Source organism: Argentina anserina, chromosome 7 (assembly GCF_933775445.1).
Source record: "Argentina anserina chromosome 7, drPotAnse1.1, whole genome shotgun sequence".
NCBI lineage: Eukaryota > Viridiplantae > Streptophyta > Magnoliopsida > Rosales > Rosaceae > Argentina > Argentina anserina.
In genome coordinates this window covers 8,424,181-8,443,576 of record NC_065878.1, presented here as the reverse complement: position 1 = coordinate 8,443,576, position 19,396 = coordinate 8,424,181, and the positions used below count along the sequence as shown (strand labels likewise).

General features: G+C 38.0%; 3 protein-coding genes across 4 annotated transcripts; 2 read left to right on the top strand and 1 right to left on the bottom strand.

Moving 5' to 3' along the window:
* Positions 1–306: 306 nt before the first annotated feature.
* Positions 307–3,190, top strand: LOC126801984 (protein NRT1/ PTR FAMILY 8.2-like). 2 transcript variants are annotated; one of them, XM_050529494.1, is made up of 5 exons: positions 307–435; positions 532–721; positions 816–1,033; positions 1,482–2,035; positions 2,176–3,190. In XM_050529494.1, exons 2-5 carry the CDS (start codon positions 568–570, stop codon positions 3,008–3,010), a joined length of 1,761 nt encoding a protein of 586 aa, XP_050385451.1. In that variant the 5' UTR covers positions 307–435; positions 532–567; the 3' UTR covers positions 3,011–3,190. The 2 variants fall into 2 exon arrangements, with proteins under 2 accessions (XP_050385451.1, XP_050385450.1); XM_050529493.1 differs by having other exon boundaries at positions 362–721.
* Positions 3,191–3,823: 633 nt separating this feature from the next.
* Positions 3,824–7,605, top strand: LOC126801985 (pentatricopeptide repeat-containing protein At3g03580). The gene is made up of 2 exons (XM_050529495.1): positions 3,824–6,382; positions 7,139–7,605. Exon 1 carries the CDS (start codon positions 3,824–3,826, stop codon positions 6,104–6,106), a length of 2,283 nt encoding a protein of 760 aa, XP_050385452.1. The 3' UTR covers positions 6,107–6,382; positions 7,139–7,605.
* A 4,133-nt stretch (positions 7,606–11,738) lies between these two features.
* Positions 11,739–18,854, bottom strand: LOC126801987 (protein TIC 40, chloroplastic). The gene is made up of 14 exons (XM_050529497.1): positions 18,652–18,854; positions 18,120–18,234; positions 17,956–18,013; positions 17,834–17,851; positions 17,149–17,440; positions 15,952–16,058; positions 15,802–15,865; positions 14,734–14,812; positions 14,448–14,488; positions 14,187–14,232; positions 13,361–13,455; positions 12,727–12,830; positions 12,210–12,257; positions 11,739–12,043 (listed from the first exon to the last, which is right to left on the bottom strand). Exons 1-14 carry the CDS (start codon positions 18,809–18,811, stop codon positions 11,984–11,986), a joined length of 1,287 nt encoding a protein of 428 aa, XP_050385454.1. The 5' UTR covers positions 18,812–18,854; the 3' UTR covers positions 11,739–11,983.
* Between the last annotated feature and the right edge of the window lie 542 nt (positions 18,855–19,396).

The following is a 19,396-nucleotide window of genomic DNA, read 5'->3' as shown; positions in this document are numbered from 1 at the left end:
AAAAAAATATCAAAATTATATTGACAAGACTGCATATAAAGGAGTAAACTAGCTTAGAATAAGTTTAATTTCTAGATCCGCCTCTACTCCTACTTGCGAATAATTAGACCAAATTTCAACATATATATATGTATATATTTTAATTTTTCATCTTTTCGAAATTTCATTAATCATGGACGTCAACGCCTAAGTGAGAATTTTCTTGCAAGTTTTGACAATTATCAATGGAATTGAATTGAACCTTACCTTCAAAAATATTAATCATGCATGTGTGATTCACAGTTTACTTGTTAAGTTGTAAAACTTGGACTCTTCTCCTTTATTTCTTAGCGACAAGCGAAAACAGATCATTGAGAAATCAATGTCTTCTCATTTTGACCTACGCGCTCAAACCATTCCCGACATCCCTCTATCTCTCTCCCTCATATCACACAAGTAATGGGCTCTCTCCACATTCTCTGGGCAGAAGCCTAATGCATTCCCCTATCAAACCAGATTGGTACTGACACAAAATTCTCAATTCCATTTCAGTTTCTGGGTTTTATCTGATTCCAAGTCTGAGGAGCCATGGCAGAAGATTATGTATACTTACAAGGTGGGAGAGTTGGAGCACCCGATGCAGAAGATGATTCATACACCAAAGATGGGACATTGGATTACAGAGGAAACCCAGCTAACAAAACTGTCACAGGAACCTGGAAGGCATGCCCTTTTATATTAGGTACTAAATTATGATTGATTCTTTGTGTTCTAGGCCCTGCCCTTTGTGTTCTGGATACTGTAATTTTTTTTGGGTTTGATTGGTTTATCAATAGGGAATGAATTTTGTGAAAGATTAGCATTCTATGGGCTGAGTGCAAATTTGGTGCTTTATTTCAAGAATAATCTTCACCAGAGCAGTGCTGCTGCAGCTAAAAGTATCTCAAATTGGACTGGAACCTGCTACCTCACCCCTTTGATTGGTGCATTTCTGGCTGATGCCTATTTGGGAAGATACAAGACCATTGCTTCTTTCACAATCATCTATGTCATTGTAAGTTTCTAATTATTTGCCTTAATACTTCAAATACACTACGTATAGCCGATGAAGCAACATGTTTGGCATTTAATGAAAACTTATTAGTGGTTGCATTGTTCTGGGAACATGTAGATTGCTAGATTGATTCCAAAGTGCACTTGTACTTAACTAGCTTGTAAAACGATTCCAAAATGTGACCTTATTTAGACATGTTAGATTTTGAACCAAAGATAGGGGGTTCGATTCCTGCACAACTGGCAATTGAGCACTATTTGATGCCGTTTGACCATTGCTTAACGTGTTTTGAGAACTACTGAAATAGAGTCAGAGCTAAAAAGATGGAGTTTATAGTCTTGAAAAATGCTAGAAAGTGACTAGTTCGGAAATTATATGGTTTATGGAGTTTCTTTTGTTGGTATAATCTCCATCGTAAGTAGTCCTGAGTTCTGCTGTATCTGCATAGGGGATGGCTCTCTTGACAATGACAACCTCAGTCCCAGGCCTGAAACCTACCTGTGTTTCAAAAGATGATTGCTATGCAACTGCCGGACAATCAGCAGCCTGCTTCGTGGCACTTTACCTAGTAGCTTTGGCAACTGGTGGGATTAAGCCTTGTGTTTCAGCTTATGGTGCAGACCAGTTTGATGAGGATGATGAGGTTGAAAAGAAGCACAAGAGTTCTTTCTTCAACTGGTTCTACTTTGTCATCAACATAGGTGCTTTGATTGCTAGTTCATTGCTGGTCTGGATACAAACCAACAAGGGTTGGGAATGGGGTTTCGGCATACCAGCAGTATCCATGGCATTTGCTGTAGTGAGTTTCTTCTCTGGTACTAAGTTATACAGGAACCAGAAGCCAGGAGGTAGCCCGATAACTCGAATAGTTCAGGTGGTGGTGGCATCTGTGAGAAAATACAGGGTCAAAGTACCTGCAGACGAGTCTCTTTTCTATGAGACTGCAAATGCAGAGTCTGCTATCAAAGGAAGCCGTAAACTTGAACACACAAATGAGTTTAGGTTCGTTTCTAAATTGGAAATCCTGGATTTTGATGATGATCGAACTATGTATTTAAGTAACTCACAATTGAGATGAAGGGTTAGTTGTGATGAGCAATCAAACTATCCCAGCCTTGTTGATATGCATGTTTCCTGTGCAGGTTCTTTGACAAAGCATTTGTTGAGCTACCAACAGACAATACAAAGGGCTTCAAAGACCCATGGAGACTTTGTTCAGTCACGCAAGTAGAAGAGCTAAAATCAATCATAAAATTGCTTCCCATATGGGCCACTGGTATTGTCTTTGCTGCAGTCTTCAGTCAGATGAGCAACTTCTTTGTGTTGCAAGGCAGCCATATGGATCTTCATGTTGGCTCCTCTAGCTTTGAAATTCCAGCAGCCTCCCTCTCTGTATTTGACACCCTTAGTGTCATTCTTTGGATTCCAATCTACGATCGACTCATTGTCCCGTTTACTAGGAAATACACAGGTCACAAGAATGGCATAACCTCACTTCAAAGGATGGGCATTGGTCTCTTCATTTCCATTTTTTCCATGATATGTGCTGCAATTCTAGAACATATCAGACTCCAAATGGTGCGAGAGCACAGCTATTATGACCTTGACCATATGCCCATGTCAGTTTTTTGGCAAGTGCCTCAGTACTTCCTAATAGGTGCTGCAGAAGTCTTCACAGTCATTGGACAGGTCGACTTCTTCTATGATCAAGCACCCGACGCCATGAGAAGCTTGAGTTTGTCTCTCGCACTCTCTACTGTCGCGTTAGGAAACTACTTCAATTCACTGCTCGTCACCATTGTTGCCAACGTGACTACAAAGAACAATAAGCCGGGATGGCTACCGGACAATTTGAACTATGGTAACCTCGATAATTTCTTCTGTTTTTTGGCAGTGCTGAGTGCTCTGAACCTTGGAACTTTTATGTTAATTTCCAAGTGGTACACATATAAGAAGACTCTGGGAACTCTGCGTTGATGGCTACAAGGAGATGAGGTTTTTGGTGCCTTAACAGGCTTATAGCTTTTACTTTGGTAGTTTTTTTTTTTGATGACATACTTGGTCTTCAGTGTATCTGTTGAAGGAGCCTGGGCTAGTGTATACATGAAATTAGCATACTATTTTAAATTTCGGTTAACAAATAACAAGACATTACAATCCAAACTAGATCCCTAGCATAACAAGTCATGCACAATTCTGAAAGACGTTTTGTTCTTTGTACATGCAAACTGGTTAGTCAATAGTCACCTATTAGCATCTTCAAAATACTTGGAAGGAAGGAAAAACTTCAGTACTACTAGATGTTGATTTTTAGAAAACTAGGAGCGCTTGCACTCAACTTGAATAAAATAGAGAGGAAATGCGAGAGACAAGAATAACCAAACTTGAATGAAATGGAGAGAGGCAAGGAAAAACAAAGAATCACTGTCACTCCATGCCCATGGAGCAAAAAGAGCCGAATTATTTTAGATTTTGGCGTAGTTCTCATATATAAATGTAATACCTCCTTATTATTCGTAAAAGTAAACATAAAAAAAAATTAAGAATGACTTCATTTTTTTTCAAATAGTAAAACTGTAACACATTAGAGTTTTTTCGAGTCTTTTATAATCGAGCAAGAGACCCGATTGAGTAATTCTAAAATATAAGTGTTTGTATGATTTTATTTTATTTTCCTTTTGATTTAGTACAAAATGGCGGCGTTTTGCGACGACAAATAAAGAGAGGGAAACCTATATATACAGTCTGCAAAATTCTTACCAAAAAAAGAAAAAAAGGACAAGGGCTGCGATGGTAAGCAGGTTGTATGGTCTTACCAAACAAGCTCTGTTTTCCCTCTTGTCCAAATCCCTATCTTCCACCAAAACCCTAACACAACTCCACAAGCTCCACTCCCTCGTCACCACTCTGGGCCTACACCACTCCCTCTTCTTCTCCGGCCAACTCATCTCCAAGTACTCCCAACTCCGCCTCCCCATTTCTTGCCTATCACTCTTCCGCCACTTCCACCCCAAACACACCCCTTTCCTCTGGAACTCCGTCATCCGAGCCCTCACCCGCAACGCCCTCCACTCCCAAGCTCTCCGCCATTACAATGCCATGCTTCGATCTAACGTCCGGCCCGACGCCCACACGTTCCCTTCCGTCATCAACGCCTGCGCCGCGCTGGGTGACGTGCAAACGGGCTCGGTCGTCCGCCGCCGCGTTTCGGAGGAAGGGTTTGAGTCGGATGTGTACGTGTGTAATGCTTTGATCGACATGTACTCGAGATTTGGTGAGGTCGGTGATGCGCGGAAGGTGTTTGATGAAATGCCGGTGAGAGATATCGTGTCGTGGAATAGTTTGGTTTCGGGGTATAGTTCGAATGGGTATTGGGAGGAGGCGTTGGAGATGTTTCGGGGATTGAGAATGGAGGGATTGGTGCCGGATTGTTTTACGATAAGGGGTGTGCTGCCGGCGTGTGGAGGCTTGGTTGATGTGAAGGAGGGTCGGTTGGTTCATGGTTTGGTTGAGAAGATTGGGGTGAATGCGGATGTTTTAGTAAGTAATGGGATTCTTGCAATGTACTTTAAGTTTGGTTGGTGGAGAGAGGCTCAGGTTTTTTTCGAGGGGATGGTAGTTAGGGACTGTGTTAGTTGGAACACTGTGGTTTGTGGGTACTCACAGTTGGGGTTACATGATGAGGCGATCAGCTTGTTCAGGGAAATGATAAAGGAGTTCACGCCTGATTTGCTGACAATCACATCCGTGCTTCGTGCTTGTTCACATTTACGGGACTTGGGACTAGCGGAATATGTTCATGGCTACATGAAAAGAGGTGGATTTGAATTTGATACAATTGCAAATAATATAGCTATTGACATGTATGCAAAATGTGGAAGTCTGTCAGCTTCACGGGAAGTATTTGACTCTATGGAATGCAGAGATTCAGTGTCATGGAATTCTATGATCAGTGGTTATTTTCTTAATGGTTGTTTTGATGAAGGGTTGAATCTTTTCAAGATGATGCGAACTAACATGAAACCTGATTCTGTGAGTTGCGTGTTGATCCTGTCTGTGTATACTCAACTCGGACAGGTGGACCAGGGGAAATTGATCCACTGTGATATAGTAAAACTGGGATTTGATTCAGATATTATTGTCAACAATGTTCTAGTCGATTTGTATGCTAAATGTGGAAATATACAAGATACACTGGAAGTATTTGACAGCATGACAGCTCGTGATGTTGTAACATGGAATATCATAATTTCTGCTTGCATTCGTAATGAAGACTGTAGTTTAGGTTTAAGAATGGTTCTTAGAATGAAAAACGAAGGAGTGATGCCTGATGTGGCCACAATGTTAGGCATTTTACCACTGTGTTCCTTACTTGCCGCCAAGCGAAAAGGACGAGAGACCCATGGCTGCATTTTCAGGTTAGGTTTTCATTTAGAGGTCCCGGTTGGTAATGCATTAATAGAAATGTACTCTAGTTGTGGTAGCTTGGAAACATCCATACGGGTATTCCAGCAAATGTGTATAAAGGATGTGGTGACATGGACTTCGTTGATCTCTGCATATGGCACATATGGCGAAGGTGAGAAAGCATTGAGAGGTTTTGAAGAAATGGAAGCCACCGGTGTTCTTCCTGATCATCTAGCTTTTCTGGTCATCATCTATGCTTGTAGCCATTCAGGTTTGGTAGAAGAGGGTCTATCTTACTTCGATCGGATGAAGAAACAGCACAAACTTGAGCCTCGAATGGAACACTATGCGTGTGTTGTTGACCTCCTATCCCGCTCTGGGCTATTAGCTCAAGCCGAGGACTTTATTCATTCAATGCCAATCAAGGCGGATGCTAGTATCTGGGGATCTTTACTTAGTGCTTGCCGAGAAAGCGGTGAAGAAATGATAGCTGAACGTGTCTCAAAGAAGATAGTTGAATTAAATTCTTATGACACGGGGTATCATGTTTTGGTGTCGAATGTATTTGCAGCTGTAGGAAAGTGGGATAAAGTGAGAATGATGAGAAAATACATGAAAGCTAAAGGGCTCACAAAAGATCCTGGATTTAGCTGGATGGAGTTTTAAAAGAAGGTCTCATATCCTCTTGATCTTACACATGTAGAGGTTGATAAGCTGTCAGCGGGTTTTCTAGCAAGGAAGGGTATGATGATTTCCAATTCATACATAACTTCTGAGAAGGATGAGATGAACTGTCATCCAGGGATCGGCTGGCTATGTCAGGTAATGATGGACAGTTATTGTGTACATTTTGTGATAAATCTCAGACAACAAAATAATCTATGCAGGCTAGCAGCAACTCATGTTGCTGCAATATACTCGGATCATGACTCCGGCATTGAGGTAAATCATCTAGCTGACCTTGTTTTTTTATCAAACCTGTCAATGACATTGATCTTATTTCTGATACATTCAGTCTTTTTTCGCAATTTGATCTTTATAGAAATGTAGGATTTCAAGTGCACCTGTTTTTATGCTATAATGCCATGGTATCAATACAATTACTTATAAGTTCATGTAGTCTGCTATAGCTTTGATTTCACCTTCTTTATCAGTGTCTTTCAAAGATACGACCTTATATTTACAAGGAGCCATTTGTCAAACATGACATAGATACCCTGGTCATAATTGCTGATTAGTAAGAAATAGAAAAGTTATGAGTATGGGAGGGGGATGAGCTTGGTCATCTGTAGGAGAGGGTCTGCATTTAAGCCTCTTTTTTCAGTGTTTAGGGGGAGTTAATCTTTTTTCGCTATTTCTTTAATTCAGAGATTTTGTTATCTACTCTCTCAGAGATTGTTGGTTGCTTGGTTTCGTAGCTGAATAGCTTGCTTGCTTTAGTGATTCCTTATCCACTGCTCTGTGATGTACATTCAAAATTTTTTTGATGAATTGTAAAGAAAGAGGGGCAATGGATATAGACAAGCAACGCTACTTTAAGAATTTGATATTAGTTGTAATTAGAAAGATGAATTTGAGTGCTTTCATAAACAATGTCTTCCCATATCGCAGTCAGTAATTTGCAGGTTCAGTTAGTTTGTTGAAATTTTTTATTTTTATTTTCTTTTAACATTTCATCTCTATATTTGTGGTGCCTAGTCTTGTATCGGAAAGAACGGTGATTGATGCTGTTTCATATGAAAGCTGCCAAGAATGCTCCCTTGCATGCCTTCTCGCTATGGAGAGCAAATTTGATCCTCCCTATAAGATCACTCAGCTAAGTGAAGCTAACTATAACGGGAACCATCTATATTACATGTTCTTACTTATGCATGATGGTCATCTTTGAGTTTTGCTTTTTACTTGTTGCCAGCTTACCTAAGTCGTTTTTATTTTATTTTTTGGAAGTAGCTTACCTATGTCGTTTATGAAATGAAGATTGTATTTGTAGTTGTGTAACAATTTAACCAAGTCAACCAGGATATGCTTTTCAAATTTGCTTGCTTGGTATATGCCAAAGTCCCGGGAGTTTATTTGATAGGACAAGTCTATCATATGTGAGACATATAGATTTGGGTTCCTGATGGCGTTTACTGTTTACAAAGCAGCTTGTAACCTTGGAATGCAGATTGCAACAATTTAATGAGTTCTTAAAAGGACCTGATTCCATTTTGGAAGGATAGTTTCTGACTAATTATGCATGAAGAAGCATTCGGTCTACAATAATAGTTTCTTCCTTTTTCCTCCTTCAAAAATGAACTTTGGGATATAATCTATCCTCATGTTTGGCCAGATACGTGTAATTACTTGGTCCAATTTTGAATACTGACTCCAACATTTTACTCCTTTGTATTACTTTGTACAACTGCGGATTTGTTCAGCGCTGCATATTATACATACCGAATTCAACGGTGGATAGAATGTGTTTTAAAATACATGTAGGGTCCGTGTGATGTATGAATGGTGGATTAGAGGCTCAAATATTCAAATCATAAATCTCACACTGACATCACCCAATCCCAACTGAGTCAAATTATTTTCTAAATTGAAAAAAACATCATTTTCGTGAGTTGTACACAATGCAAGTCGTATGCTATCATTCGTATAAAACTATGCGACATTAATTTGATTATTATAGTTTATTAATTAACCAGTGCAAATTTAACATCATGGTCTGGAAAAGAAATCAAATGCAGTAGAGATTAAATCGATTCGATAAGTCAAATTTTGTATAGGTTTTCATGCTTTTAATTATTTTTCTACAAAAGTGCTTCGACACCCAAATTTGTTTTGATCCTTCAGTTCTCATAACTTTGTGTATAAATGTATCAATGCCAGCAGACTATGTAGCAACATACGCGTCATTGCCCTAACCGCAACCTTAACAACATATATATTCTGGATTAGCTATTGAAAGAACAGAACAACTTGTTCTGATTGAAGACATTGTTTTGATTCTTCCCTACTGAACTATGGCAATCGGGGCAGAAATCCATGAAGACATTGTACTGATTGTAGCAACTCCTCTAATGCAATCCACTTGGTCTTGCATGATCTTCTGCTCCAAACCACCATCACCCACTTCGTCATCTCCACTACTAAACTCCTCAGCGCCTCTGTGGTCATGACCTCCATTCTCTCCAAATAGGGGGAAAAAGCTTTTTGGACTTCCTCAGGATTTTTAATCACTAGGCCACCTTCTTCTGCTTTTCCTCCTTAAGCTTCAACAACACAAGAGTCCCCCAGAGCACTGTAAGTAGCCATGCATAAACTCTTCCCGCAGAAACACCTCTGCCGTCAACGGCACCGTTCGGCGGGCCTTTAATATATCGAATTCATGCAATCATGGTGAAATTTCAAATTCTCATTCAATTCAAGAACCTCAAGAACCATTGCCTCTTGTCGAGGTCACGGAAAGAGTGCTATGCTCAGAGCTTGGAGACTTTCGGGATTAGGAAAATATGTCATGCCTATGGAACTCGTGGCAGATGTCCATGAAGACATCGTAGTAGCTCCCCTAATGCAATCCACTCGTCCTTCGTCTTGTTTAACTTTCTGATCCAAACCGCGTTCACCCATTTCTCCATCTCCTCTACTAAACTCTTCAGCTCCTCCATAGTCATGACCTCCTTTCTCTCCAGACAGCGCAAAAAGGCTTTCTCGACTTCGTCAGGCAGATTTCTAATCACCCGCTTCTCCTCCTTCAGCCTCAAGAGCACAAGCAATAGGCCACATAGCACTGTAAGTAGCCTCAAACTCTTCCCGCTTATACTCCTCCTTTCGGCCTTTATTCCTCTTCATGCAATCATGGAGATATTTTAGGAACTCATTCAATTCAAGAACCTCAAGAACCATCGCCAAGAACTTGTCGACGTCCCAGAAATAGTGCCATGCTCGGAACTTGGAGACTTTCAGGATTAACTTTGATTCCTCGTGCAGTTTTTCAACGACTTGTCTGAGCCTCCAGCTTTGATTGTTGAACCGGCGGCCTTAGATGGTATCATCTCTTAAGGATATGAGCGTGGCCTCCAAATTAAACAGGAAGGGTTTGAAATTTTTACTCTTCTCCATCGCTTTCATAACTATATCACACACTTCTTGGAACACGGCTTCAATTGTTGTCACCGTCATGCCTAGTCCTCTTGATCTGTTTCTATATCGCTTAGAATTCTAAACAATTGAAAATGTAACTCTCCCCTGATAGTTTAGTAATTATTACTAATGATAGTAACACATAATCTATTTGGAAAATCAAATCTTTATAGGAAAGGAAAAGCTTGTTTATCAAGTAATTAAGTTTTTCAGTGGCTTACGTGGTTGTCAAGCAACCTTCTAATACTTACCTACTTGGGATTGAATGTATAAATCAACTGATGGATCTCCCAAACTATTGCCAATCACGATTGTACAATCTTCCTCTCTATGAAGTGTACAAAAAAATTTAAAATATAAAAGAAGAAGAAGAAGGCATTTTCTGATTTGGCTGATTGATTTGTACATCGATCAATATCTTGCCATAGGAATTTTGCACGTAGCAGTTCGTACTATGGCAAGCGGAGTTCCCATTCCCCTGAAGCCTAGTAGCTAGAATGAACACTAGCTAATAGCTTGTTGTATTGTGCAACACTTGGAACAGATTGTGAAAGAGATCGAGTGCTATATTAGGGCTACGTACCACTTTTGCGTAACCTTTGGCTTGGCATTGATTTTCTCCAATATATATACAAGAGCACTGACACAAGCTAGATCCTTGTAAACAAACATGCTGCATGCATTATGGCTACTGATACTCTCTGCGTGGTAATTCTTGGACTATAGTAATGAGTTTCACAGCTTTCATGTTACATTGAGCTTAACGATGTTGATGCATAAAAAAGAAGTATGATGTTCATTATGAGTAATTCTAGTTATTCTACTGAACAGAAAAGTCTTTTGACAATAGAAGGGAGATTTATTAACGATTTAATTTTAGCATTACAGCTTCATATTGGTAATTGATTCTGTTGCAGTACCCAAAACAACCTTATATGATTTAAGAGAGTGCATGTCAGCTATATTTCTATTTTGCATGTCAGTCAGTCGTATGATTTAAGAGAGTTCATTTTAGCCAGCCTTCGTTCACTTTCGCATGACATTAAGCATAAACAGTGATTTGGTTTGTTCTTGTACGTAGTTATCAAACGTGATGCATTGTGGTACCTAGTCTCGTCTCAAAAAGAATTAATCTAGTGATTGCTCATGTTTTTTGGGAGAAGAAAGCAACGTACCGGCCAAGACCTAGCTACTTGCCTGCCTTTTGGCTATGAGGTTATTCATCAGCTAACTATAACGGGGTAATGGTCGACTCCAAAAGTTGATGAGGGCTGCAGTCAGCTGATTTATTAATGTATTCCTTGTTCTATCATATACTGTTTTTTATTTTAATCTTACCAATCACAGAGGAAAATGTAATGCATGAAGGTCATCTTTGATTTGGCCTTGCAAGTTATTGCAAGGTTACTTATGTGGGTCATGATTCCAAATATTTGTATAGGTTTATGTAACATACACTTCAATCCAAAGCCGATTAGGTTGATGTGTTATTCAAAGTTGCACGTTTGGTGTATGTTTTGGTTTAACTGGATCTTATGTGACGGTAGCAATATGATCTGAGAAACTTAGGTTTAGACGCATGATACTTAATTGGTCGTTAGAAAGCATGCATGTACCTTGATGCCTATGGAGCTACGCTGAAAGCATGCATGTACCTTCCTGCCAATTAATCTCCCGTCATTGATCTGCCCTCCCTTCTCTGCAAGAAGGGTACCTCATCCCCAAGAAGCTCTAGAGACTTAGCTTGCATCAATGATCACTACTGCACACTTGAACGGCTCAAGAAACCCTGAGGACCCATAAAACATTAGATTTTTGATATCCAACCTTAATAGCAAACAGCTCAGCCGTACGTGGGGTGCATCAATCCCTGACCAAACCACCTCCCATATCCCGGAATCCTCTAGCTCAAGCACCGCAGGACGGCGTTTCCTCATCTTGTTGACATCTCTGACATGCCGCAGCATGAGCAATTCTCACCCTGGCTTATATTCGTCTCCAATTTCATGTATCCATGACTCATGCATCCGTGAATCAGTGCTAGGTGATCAACCTTAAATATGTATCATGGTGGCTCTGGTATTGCCCCATGGTCTTAGCATAGAATTGTTCGTAATCTCACAATTTGTACAATAGGCAAGTCACTGTAAACCCTATCAATTTATTCCATTGAATTGCTCATAATTTGCTATATAACATCTCCAGTGCAGCTACAAAACCCCAAAAAACAAAAAGATTTTTTTAAAAATTTCAGAACTCAATATACAATTTACTCCCACAGCAACATTTCGCTTTCAGTTCATCCAATTGATTACACCAACATCTAATTACCATATCAAAACAGAGCACTAATATGACACGCTATGACTGAATGGTCATGAAAATGAGTGATGCTCAGGAAAGCTTGTAGTATCAAGGTGGACCAGACACTCCGGGGAAAAGTTCTGATATTTTATTGAAGACATCCATCACCTACGATGAAAAGAACACAGAATAAAATGCCAGTATTATTACATTTATTTGGGATATCATAACCACCCGCTAAGTACATCAACTTGTCCTAAAGTTTGTGACTAATACTAACTCTAAATTGTATAGATATAACAGCAATCAAGAAAGAACAAGCAATCTACTATACCTCCTTATCATGTTGATATTTCATAATACTATTCGGATCCTGCGAACACTGCACACGAAACAAATAACCTTAAAGTTAGTATGTTTTGCAACTTGCGTCATGAATAAAAGCAATTCTATTTGCTAAAACTTCTGCATTCCTGTGTGCATCCATCTTATTCTCCCACATCCACCAATTTTAAAACGAGAAGGAAAAAAACAACTAATTTTCTCCTTCCACCTACTCCACCAAGCTCTAGGGCAGACAAAATGTCTCATTTCCAATAGGGGCGCTCGGGTGTCTCTTCAAAGCAACCCATGGTGAGGATTTCACCCCATAATGGAAAGCCACTTGGATCTGCCTTCTCAAAAGTGGGATATACAAAGCCAGCTACAATCTTTTTTTGTGGTTTGTAAACATCATCCTGATGTAAGTTAACTGAATGATAAATTTGTTTGGATGTACATTATAAACTTTTTTCTTTGATGAGAAAGGAAGGGAAATCTAGATTAACTCCAGTTAGTCTGGCAATACATACATCCATTATGGCGGCTTGAACTCTTGGATTTTGAAATGCCATAGCAACATCAGGATTGGCCATTATTTTTGAAATAGCTTCCTCAGGTGTAAGCCCAATCTGATCTGTATAACATAAGCAAACATGAATTAATGGCAGAATGTTTGTCTTCTTTGCAGTTCTACTAGTTTCATTACAATAGAACAACCACCATCCATTATGCTCAAAAATTCTATATTCAAAATTATGCTCAAAAGTGAAGGTTGTTTGCTACATGGTAGTGTCACCAAGAACATTTGGAAACCACAACCTTTCATTTAACATATCAACCTTTTAAATGAAACAAATCATTTTCATAGACAATGTGAATTGTACTTATATTTTGTTGGCTGGGGAATTGAGTCAATGGGCTTTTCCATTCATGTTGTTTATCAGCTCACCAACATCCACATCAAAATGGGGAAATATATGCATATCTTCAATATTCGAGCTTGCTTTTATCCAATTAGCAAATTCTGAATTATGGTTTATAATGAAACAACCAAATGAACTATGAAATTAGAGCACACCGATCTGGCAAGATGGAACTGATCCAACCTGCAGATCTGCATTAATATCGTAACACCAATTAACCTACGGTTTACATCAAACGTACCAAACTGCTGCTTGACCTCTGGACTGCTAAGATCAAAGTTTTTCAAAGAATCAATCATTCTGTTGTCCCATTCACTGTTTCCACTCATACTACGTCTGAGAGATACGTCAAACACAAAAATTAATTAAATATCTTGCCAATATAGAGCAATAAAAATCAAACAAAATGCTCATCGTCCTAAAATTTAGACGCCATATATTTTAAAGTATCAATTGCAGTCTGCAGGCATGGCAATGTTGAATGGAACTAAATAAAATATTATGCCTATTCCAGTACGAGAAACATTCACATAAACAATATAAGAGATCAAGGTACCAGTAAATCTATGTAAATCCACCTAATTTAACATATACGAAATAGATGAAGAAAATGCCTCGCTAACAGGACCACGGTCCCTAACTAAAGCAAGCTGCTTTATTTATTTTCAAGAATAATGAATGATGTTATTGCATGGTCAAGGTTTTGTTACAGAAAGACTGGTAACACGCTGACCAACTTTTCTCTCTTGCATGGCATAATATCTTATACTGATGGCAACACATATCAGTCCTACCATTTACTATCTCCTCACAGGCTAAGGATCAAAGACTTAAAAGTTTTTCTCGCTCAGTTCAATTCAAAATCATCTAGTTTGATTTTGGCACTTTTACTTGTTTTAAACTATTGATGGGTAATTCTCTCCCGCCTCAAAAACTTGGGATTTGGTTGAGAATTATAATTGAGGACAAAGTAATAATGTGCTCAAACTCATCAGACCAAATTATTGCAAATTGAATAACAAGCAGGGACAGGAATTGGGTTCTGTGAATATATCAAAAGCACTTACAACATGTCTTCTAGCTGTTGGCGATATTGTGGATTTTCTAGCATCCCTAACAAAAAACATCATCTAATTAGTTTAATGAAGAAGATGTCATGAACGTATAACTGTAAACAAAGCCTACCACACACACCCACACAAAAAACCACCCTAGGACTCCACACTTACCCAACATTTACAGAGCAATTTCGAAAATATAAAAAGTTCCAGGTACAGATGAATGAATGAGGATTATACTCTTAGACAAAGCTACACTAACGGACTTACATTTAAAAGTAGCGGGATTCCTCATCTCCTCAGGTAAATGGCTGCAATATACAAATACAGTTAACGTTCATTCCATTATATGCTTAAATTATATTTATACACATAATAAACTACCACATATTGATTATTGCACACAATGTAGATGTCCCCAAGTTACATATATTGGGAAATTTTATGCAATTGCTAAGATTAGTTTATTATTGTCTTATCGTCAATCATTAAGTGTCAGTCGTAAATTGTAACCGATGACAGAAAGAAAATAGAGCACTGATAGCAGGTATATTACGGGTAAACCATCTTCTGTACAATCGGATCTTGCAACATTTTCTCCAATGCTTCCACTGACGGAGCAGAATCTGCTTTTCCTATCCAGTAAGAAATGAAACCACAATTAAACTGCCTGATAGAGACTTTAAAGATACAAATTTGAGAAAACCACAGCCACATGTGACAAGTTGAAAGTAACACACTGATACTAAATAAAATTACCATATTATGAAATCATGACTTTTTCTATCTAGTTACGAAGTAATTGAGTTCTAAGAATAAACAATACTTGACATGATACATATTACATTCATTCACAGGATATATTGATTAGTATCTCATTTTCGGCACCGTGGGAAGAAATTCCTGTCCTAAGTTGTATATGCAGCGCAAGTAATACAGTCGAAATGCACAAGCACTCATGCCGACAATATAAAAGGATGCCCAAAATTATAATGTCTGATGTTTAACGTCTTATTTGGCAAAGTTTGACAGTGTCAAGTTGTTTCCAGTTCATCAGTTCCTAATAATATATTATCTTCAATTAGATTGATGCATTATATATGAATTCTCAGACTAAAATGTTGATAGCATGCGAGTTAGCGCTGATTAATAAGACCTTGTATGTAGGCTCATTAATATAAGCGACCCAACTTATGAAGGTTGCACATGACAGTGTCTATTAACTAGTTACATTTTAGTATCTATGTCCTATAGTCTTAGCATATATGTTTGCCCATGTGTTGAAGTCCAGCCTGGTCTTTGAAATTCAGACAGACCCTACTCAAAGGATATATGGACACAATCAAACTTATTTAAGAGAGATGCATGAGTTTTCATTTATACACACAAATAAACAAGGAAAACAAATCCTTGTCCTGTCATGACACTGCTTGGACTAGGGTGGTCTTTATATATCTAGGAAGTGCAGAACCACTACCCCAAGCAGACCAGGCTGAAGTTAAAACATAATCGGTCCACCAGTTTTAGACAAATAGTATTCGTCAAAAAATGTAAGCAGAAGCTTGACTTCTAGATCCAAAAGCCAAGCATGCAAAATTGTCAAGGGCCTGCTAAAGTTACTAACCAGTCGTTTGAGACCCTGAGGAAGCATCCATTTCCTGCTTAAAAGCAGCTCCATTTTGAGAACCCTGTATATCAATTGCAAAATATCAAATCAGGATATTATTTTAAAAAGTACAATATAATGTTTAGAAATACACTAGGAGATACTTACATCAACGTTATTCTTGATTTCCTTGGATGAACCTGTTGCGGTATCATTTAAGCTACTCTCAAAAGGACTTTTTTGCGCAGTTTCTTCTGGATTAACATCTACAAAAGCTGTAAGCAGACGAAGCAATTATCTCAGTAATTCACTAATAGTGATCAATTTAATTTCAAATAAGGTATCTGAACAGTTTATTGCCATGTTGATGTCCATCACTAGTAATTAATATATTTATCCCACTAATTGTAGTAACAGATTAAGATATTGGAAAGATCCTGCCTTTTAAACAGTGGGAAGTAATATCATAAACCATCATGATTTCTGCACCCAGGGCAAAGGCTTCCGCACGTGCATGCACAAACACAAACACAAAACATGTATACAACCAAAAAATGGTATGCACTTAAAACATAAAAAAAAAAGTACAATTTCAAATGGTGTGCAGTTAAAACATAGACAGTACAACTCTTTCTTTAAGTTTCTGGTAATAAAATTGAGATACTGTATCTGAAAGCAGTCCGAAGAACTGAATAGCATTGTTTTGTTTAATTTCAAAATGAATTTCGACATATTTGCATGAGAAAAGACAATAGTAAAAAGAAAGTGAAAAGTATATAATTTAAGGAAACTTCATTTGAAAATATTTCTTTAAATAGTCTAAGACAACAAGTCCACTGAAACCAAGGATAGTGGAGGTCTCTTACTCAACAGTAACCCAAAATTTTAAAACAGTTCAAAGACAAAATTACAAGCAAGCCAATCACTGATCTCCATTTTCTTGCATCATTTTGGTCATACTGATTTTTACAGAACCCAAAACGCAGGTAATTCACTTTTTCATGAGGAATTGGTTGTAGAAGAGAAGGAAGCTTTAAAGTTCTACAGAAGAAAATACACTAACTTATGGCACTTTGGGAATCTTTATATTAAAATTACCATCTTACAATAAGATTTAATCATACTAATCATAAGACCAATATTGTTGCATATGAAAAGAGAATTTCATGTAATGAATTAATAGCCCAGATAAAATGAATTCTTCTATAATAAATTTTTAGTTTTAAATAAGTGATGAAACACACATTAGAAGGCATACGAACTATTCAAACCATACTAGAAAACTTTTATGGATAACTTCAAATTGAAAATTTGAGCTGTATAAGAGGCAATATAAAGTAGACTGGTTGGAATGATAATTCTTACCAAATTGGTTTTGTTTCTTTGGTTCTTCTTCATCTTTGACATCAGTAACAGGTGCGGAAGCAATGGATGATGATGCTGGTGGTGGTGGTGGTGATTTATCTACATTGGTTGCAGATACGTCAGTGTAAGAAGAAGATTGAGATGGTGCTGAAAATCCTGAGGCAGAAGGCGATGCTGGAGCTGCTGGAAATGGAAAGGGTGATCCCGGAGAAAATGCAGCACTGCTAAACTGGTCATTTTGTGTATTCATCTGGCCCATCATAGTCTTAAGAGCTTGTTGCATTGCATATTGCTGCATTCAAATCATTAATAATAATTACACTCTTCGAGTGTTTATGACATATGATGAATTACTGAAGAGGACTACTAGAATATCTTTAAGTCTCTGCCTATCTAAAAACCATTTAAAGGACCCAAAGTAGCATATAAAATCAATAAACCCTCACTTAGTGAATTTTATCTCGATTAATGAGCGGATTCTAAAACGCAAGTCAGCAAGTGACTTAATTAAACAAGGAGAAATCTGTCCCAAGTAAAACTAAGTTTTTCTAAATCACCAAAAGACAAATCAAATAGAGGCCAAGATAAACATTCTTATCAGAATTGTTAAACATGTCAAAGGAAGCTCTAATACTGATACTTCCCCAACACCATAAAATACAGAATTTAGGAGGGAACCACGCACCTTTAGCTTTCCAGCCGCCTGTTATCAAAATCAACTTGTTAAAAAGTACAGCACGGATGAGTTGCTCTGATGATTAAAAACTATTGTCAACCAGAAAAATGCAAATTAATAATTGTCCTTACCCATGAAAATACTGCAGAAAACGCAACCCCAACACCAATCCAAAATAGAGGTGATCCTCTAAACAAATGAAAAGATTATTAGGTTAAACCTGTTTGGGTACACAGGGGAAACAAAACAGAAATTGCTATAAAATACATGATTCGACATAAGAAGAAATAATTACATATTGGAGGGCGGGGGAGGTACTGAATATGGTGGGTTGACACCAACCGAAGATGTCTCTCGACTGTTTGAGGAAGAAATGCTTGCAAAATGTTCCATTTGTAACTTTGTCGTAACTGTATCGAATGCAGACAACAAAAGCACCATGTCAGTAAACATGCATCCCAAAATAGTTCTAGAGTTATACGTTGAAGAATGACTATCGGCTATCGTCATGAACCAGCAATACAGATGCTTTAAGATGTCCAGAGGGTCTAATTCCTGAAATAGTAATCTTCTTGTTAACTACATCAAGTACACATATCAGCAAAGCTAAGATCATTTCTTATTTAAGATATGAGAAGAGCTGTTGCCCACAATTTAATTAGCTAATCGTAATTTACTCATTGTAGTTATTTAGGTTTTACTGTAAGTTTCTCATTAGCTCTATAGCTCAATTCACAACTGAACCCTATGCGATGGAATACTGAACCAGCAATGATCAAACCCTAGAGAAACTGAAGTGGCGGAATCGAAGAGAAGAAGATAAGTACCTGGTTGATTTGCGGCGGCAGGGAGTCGAACACTAAAGGTGCGGCGGGAAGGTTGGGAATTGAGGGAGGCTCTGAGATTGAGGGAGGAGCGTCGGAAAAGAGTGAGGCGTGGTGGCGGAGGAGCGCGAGGGAGAGAGTGAGGGAGAGAGAGTGACATCATGACCGCCGGTATGGAGAGAGAGAGAGAGAGAGTGAGCTCTGCAATTCTGTATAAAAAGCTAAGCCTGCCAAGTAGAGAGTAAAGTTTTTTGAACAAGAGCCTCGAATGGCTAAACCCAAACTCCCAAACAGTATACTGTATTTAGTATTTTTATTTTTACTATGCTTTTTATTTTTTACTTTTTCTACCTCACGGTTGAAAAAAAATATACACACCCCCTAAAATCACAAGGGACAGCACACACATTTATTCAATACACTCTATATGTGAAAATTTCATTTTTTGAGATTAAGTTTTTGTTTTTCATGTTTTAACAGTTAGTGGGTTGCTAAGTTGGATGGACATGTATTAGATTATTATGGGTGGCATAGGTTTGGCATAAGTTTTTGAAGAAATTATTGAAAATGGGTTATTTCAAAGTTAAAATGTTAAAAAAAAAGACCATTGTTTATCACTTGATAAAAAAGTACCATATTAGAGGTGTTTATGATAAAATTATCCCTTTTTTTTTAGAAATGATAAAAATTAGCTTTTTTTCTTTTTTTTTCATTACCATTATACCTTTTTTTGCTAAGCTTTGATCTC

Bases quoted from the DNA above. Each gene is read 5' to 3' on its own strand.
- LOC126801984 (XM_050529494.1), top strand. From the start codon at position 568: ATGGCAGAAGATTATGTATACTTACAAGGTGGGAGAGTTGGAGCACCC. The intron at 722-815 runs GTACTAAATTAT...GTTTATCAATAG, and splicing joins GGCATGCCCTTTTATATTAG to GGAATGAATTTTGTGAAAGA. The intron at 2,036-2,175 runs GTTCGTTTCTAA...TTTCCTGTGCAG, and splicing joins GAACACACAAATGAGTTTAG to GTTCTTTGACAAAGCATTTG.
- LOC126801985 (XM_050529495.1), top strand. From the start codon at position 3,824: ATGGTAAGCAGGTTGTATGGTCTTACCAAACAAGCTCTGTTTTCCCTC.
- LOC126801987 (XM_050529497.1), bottom strand. From the start codon at position 18,811: ATGATGTCACTCTCTCTCCCTCACTCTCTCCCTCGCGCTCCTCCGCCA. The intron at 14,813-15,801 runs GTTAGTAACTTT...CTTACTGGATAG, and splicing joins CTCAGGGTCTCAAACGACTG to GAAAAGCAGATTCTGCTCCG. The intron at 14,233-14,447 runs GTAAGTCCGTTA...GTTTTTTGTTAG, and splicing joins GAATCCCGCTACTTTTAAAT to GGATGCTAGAAAATCCACAA.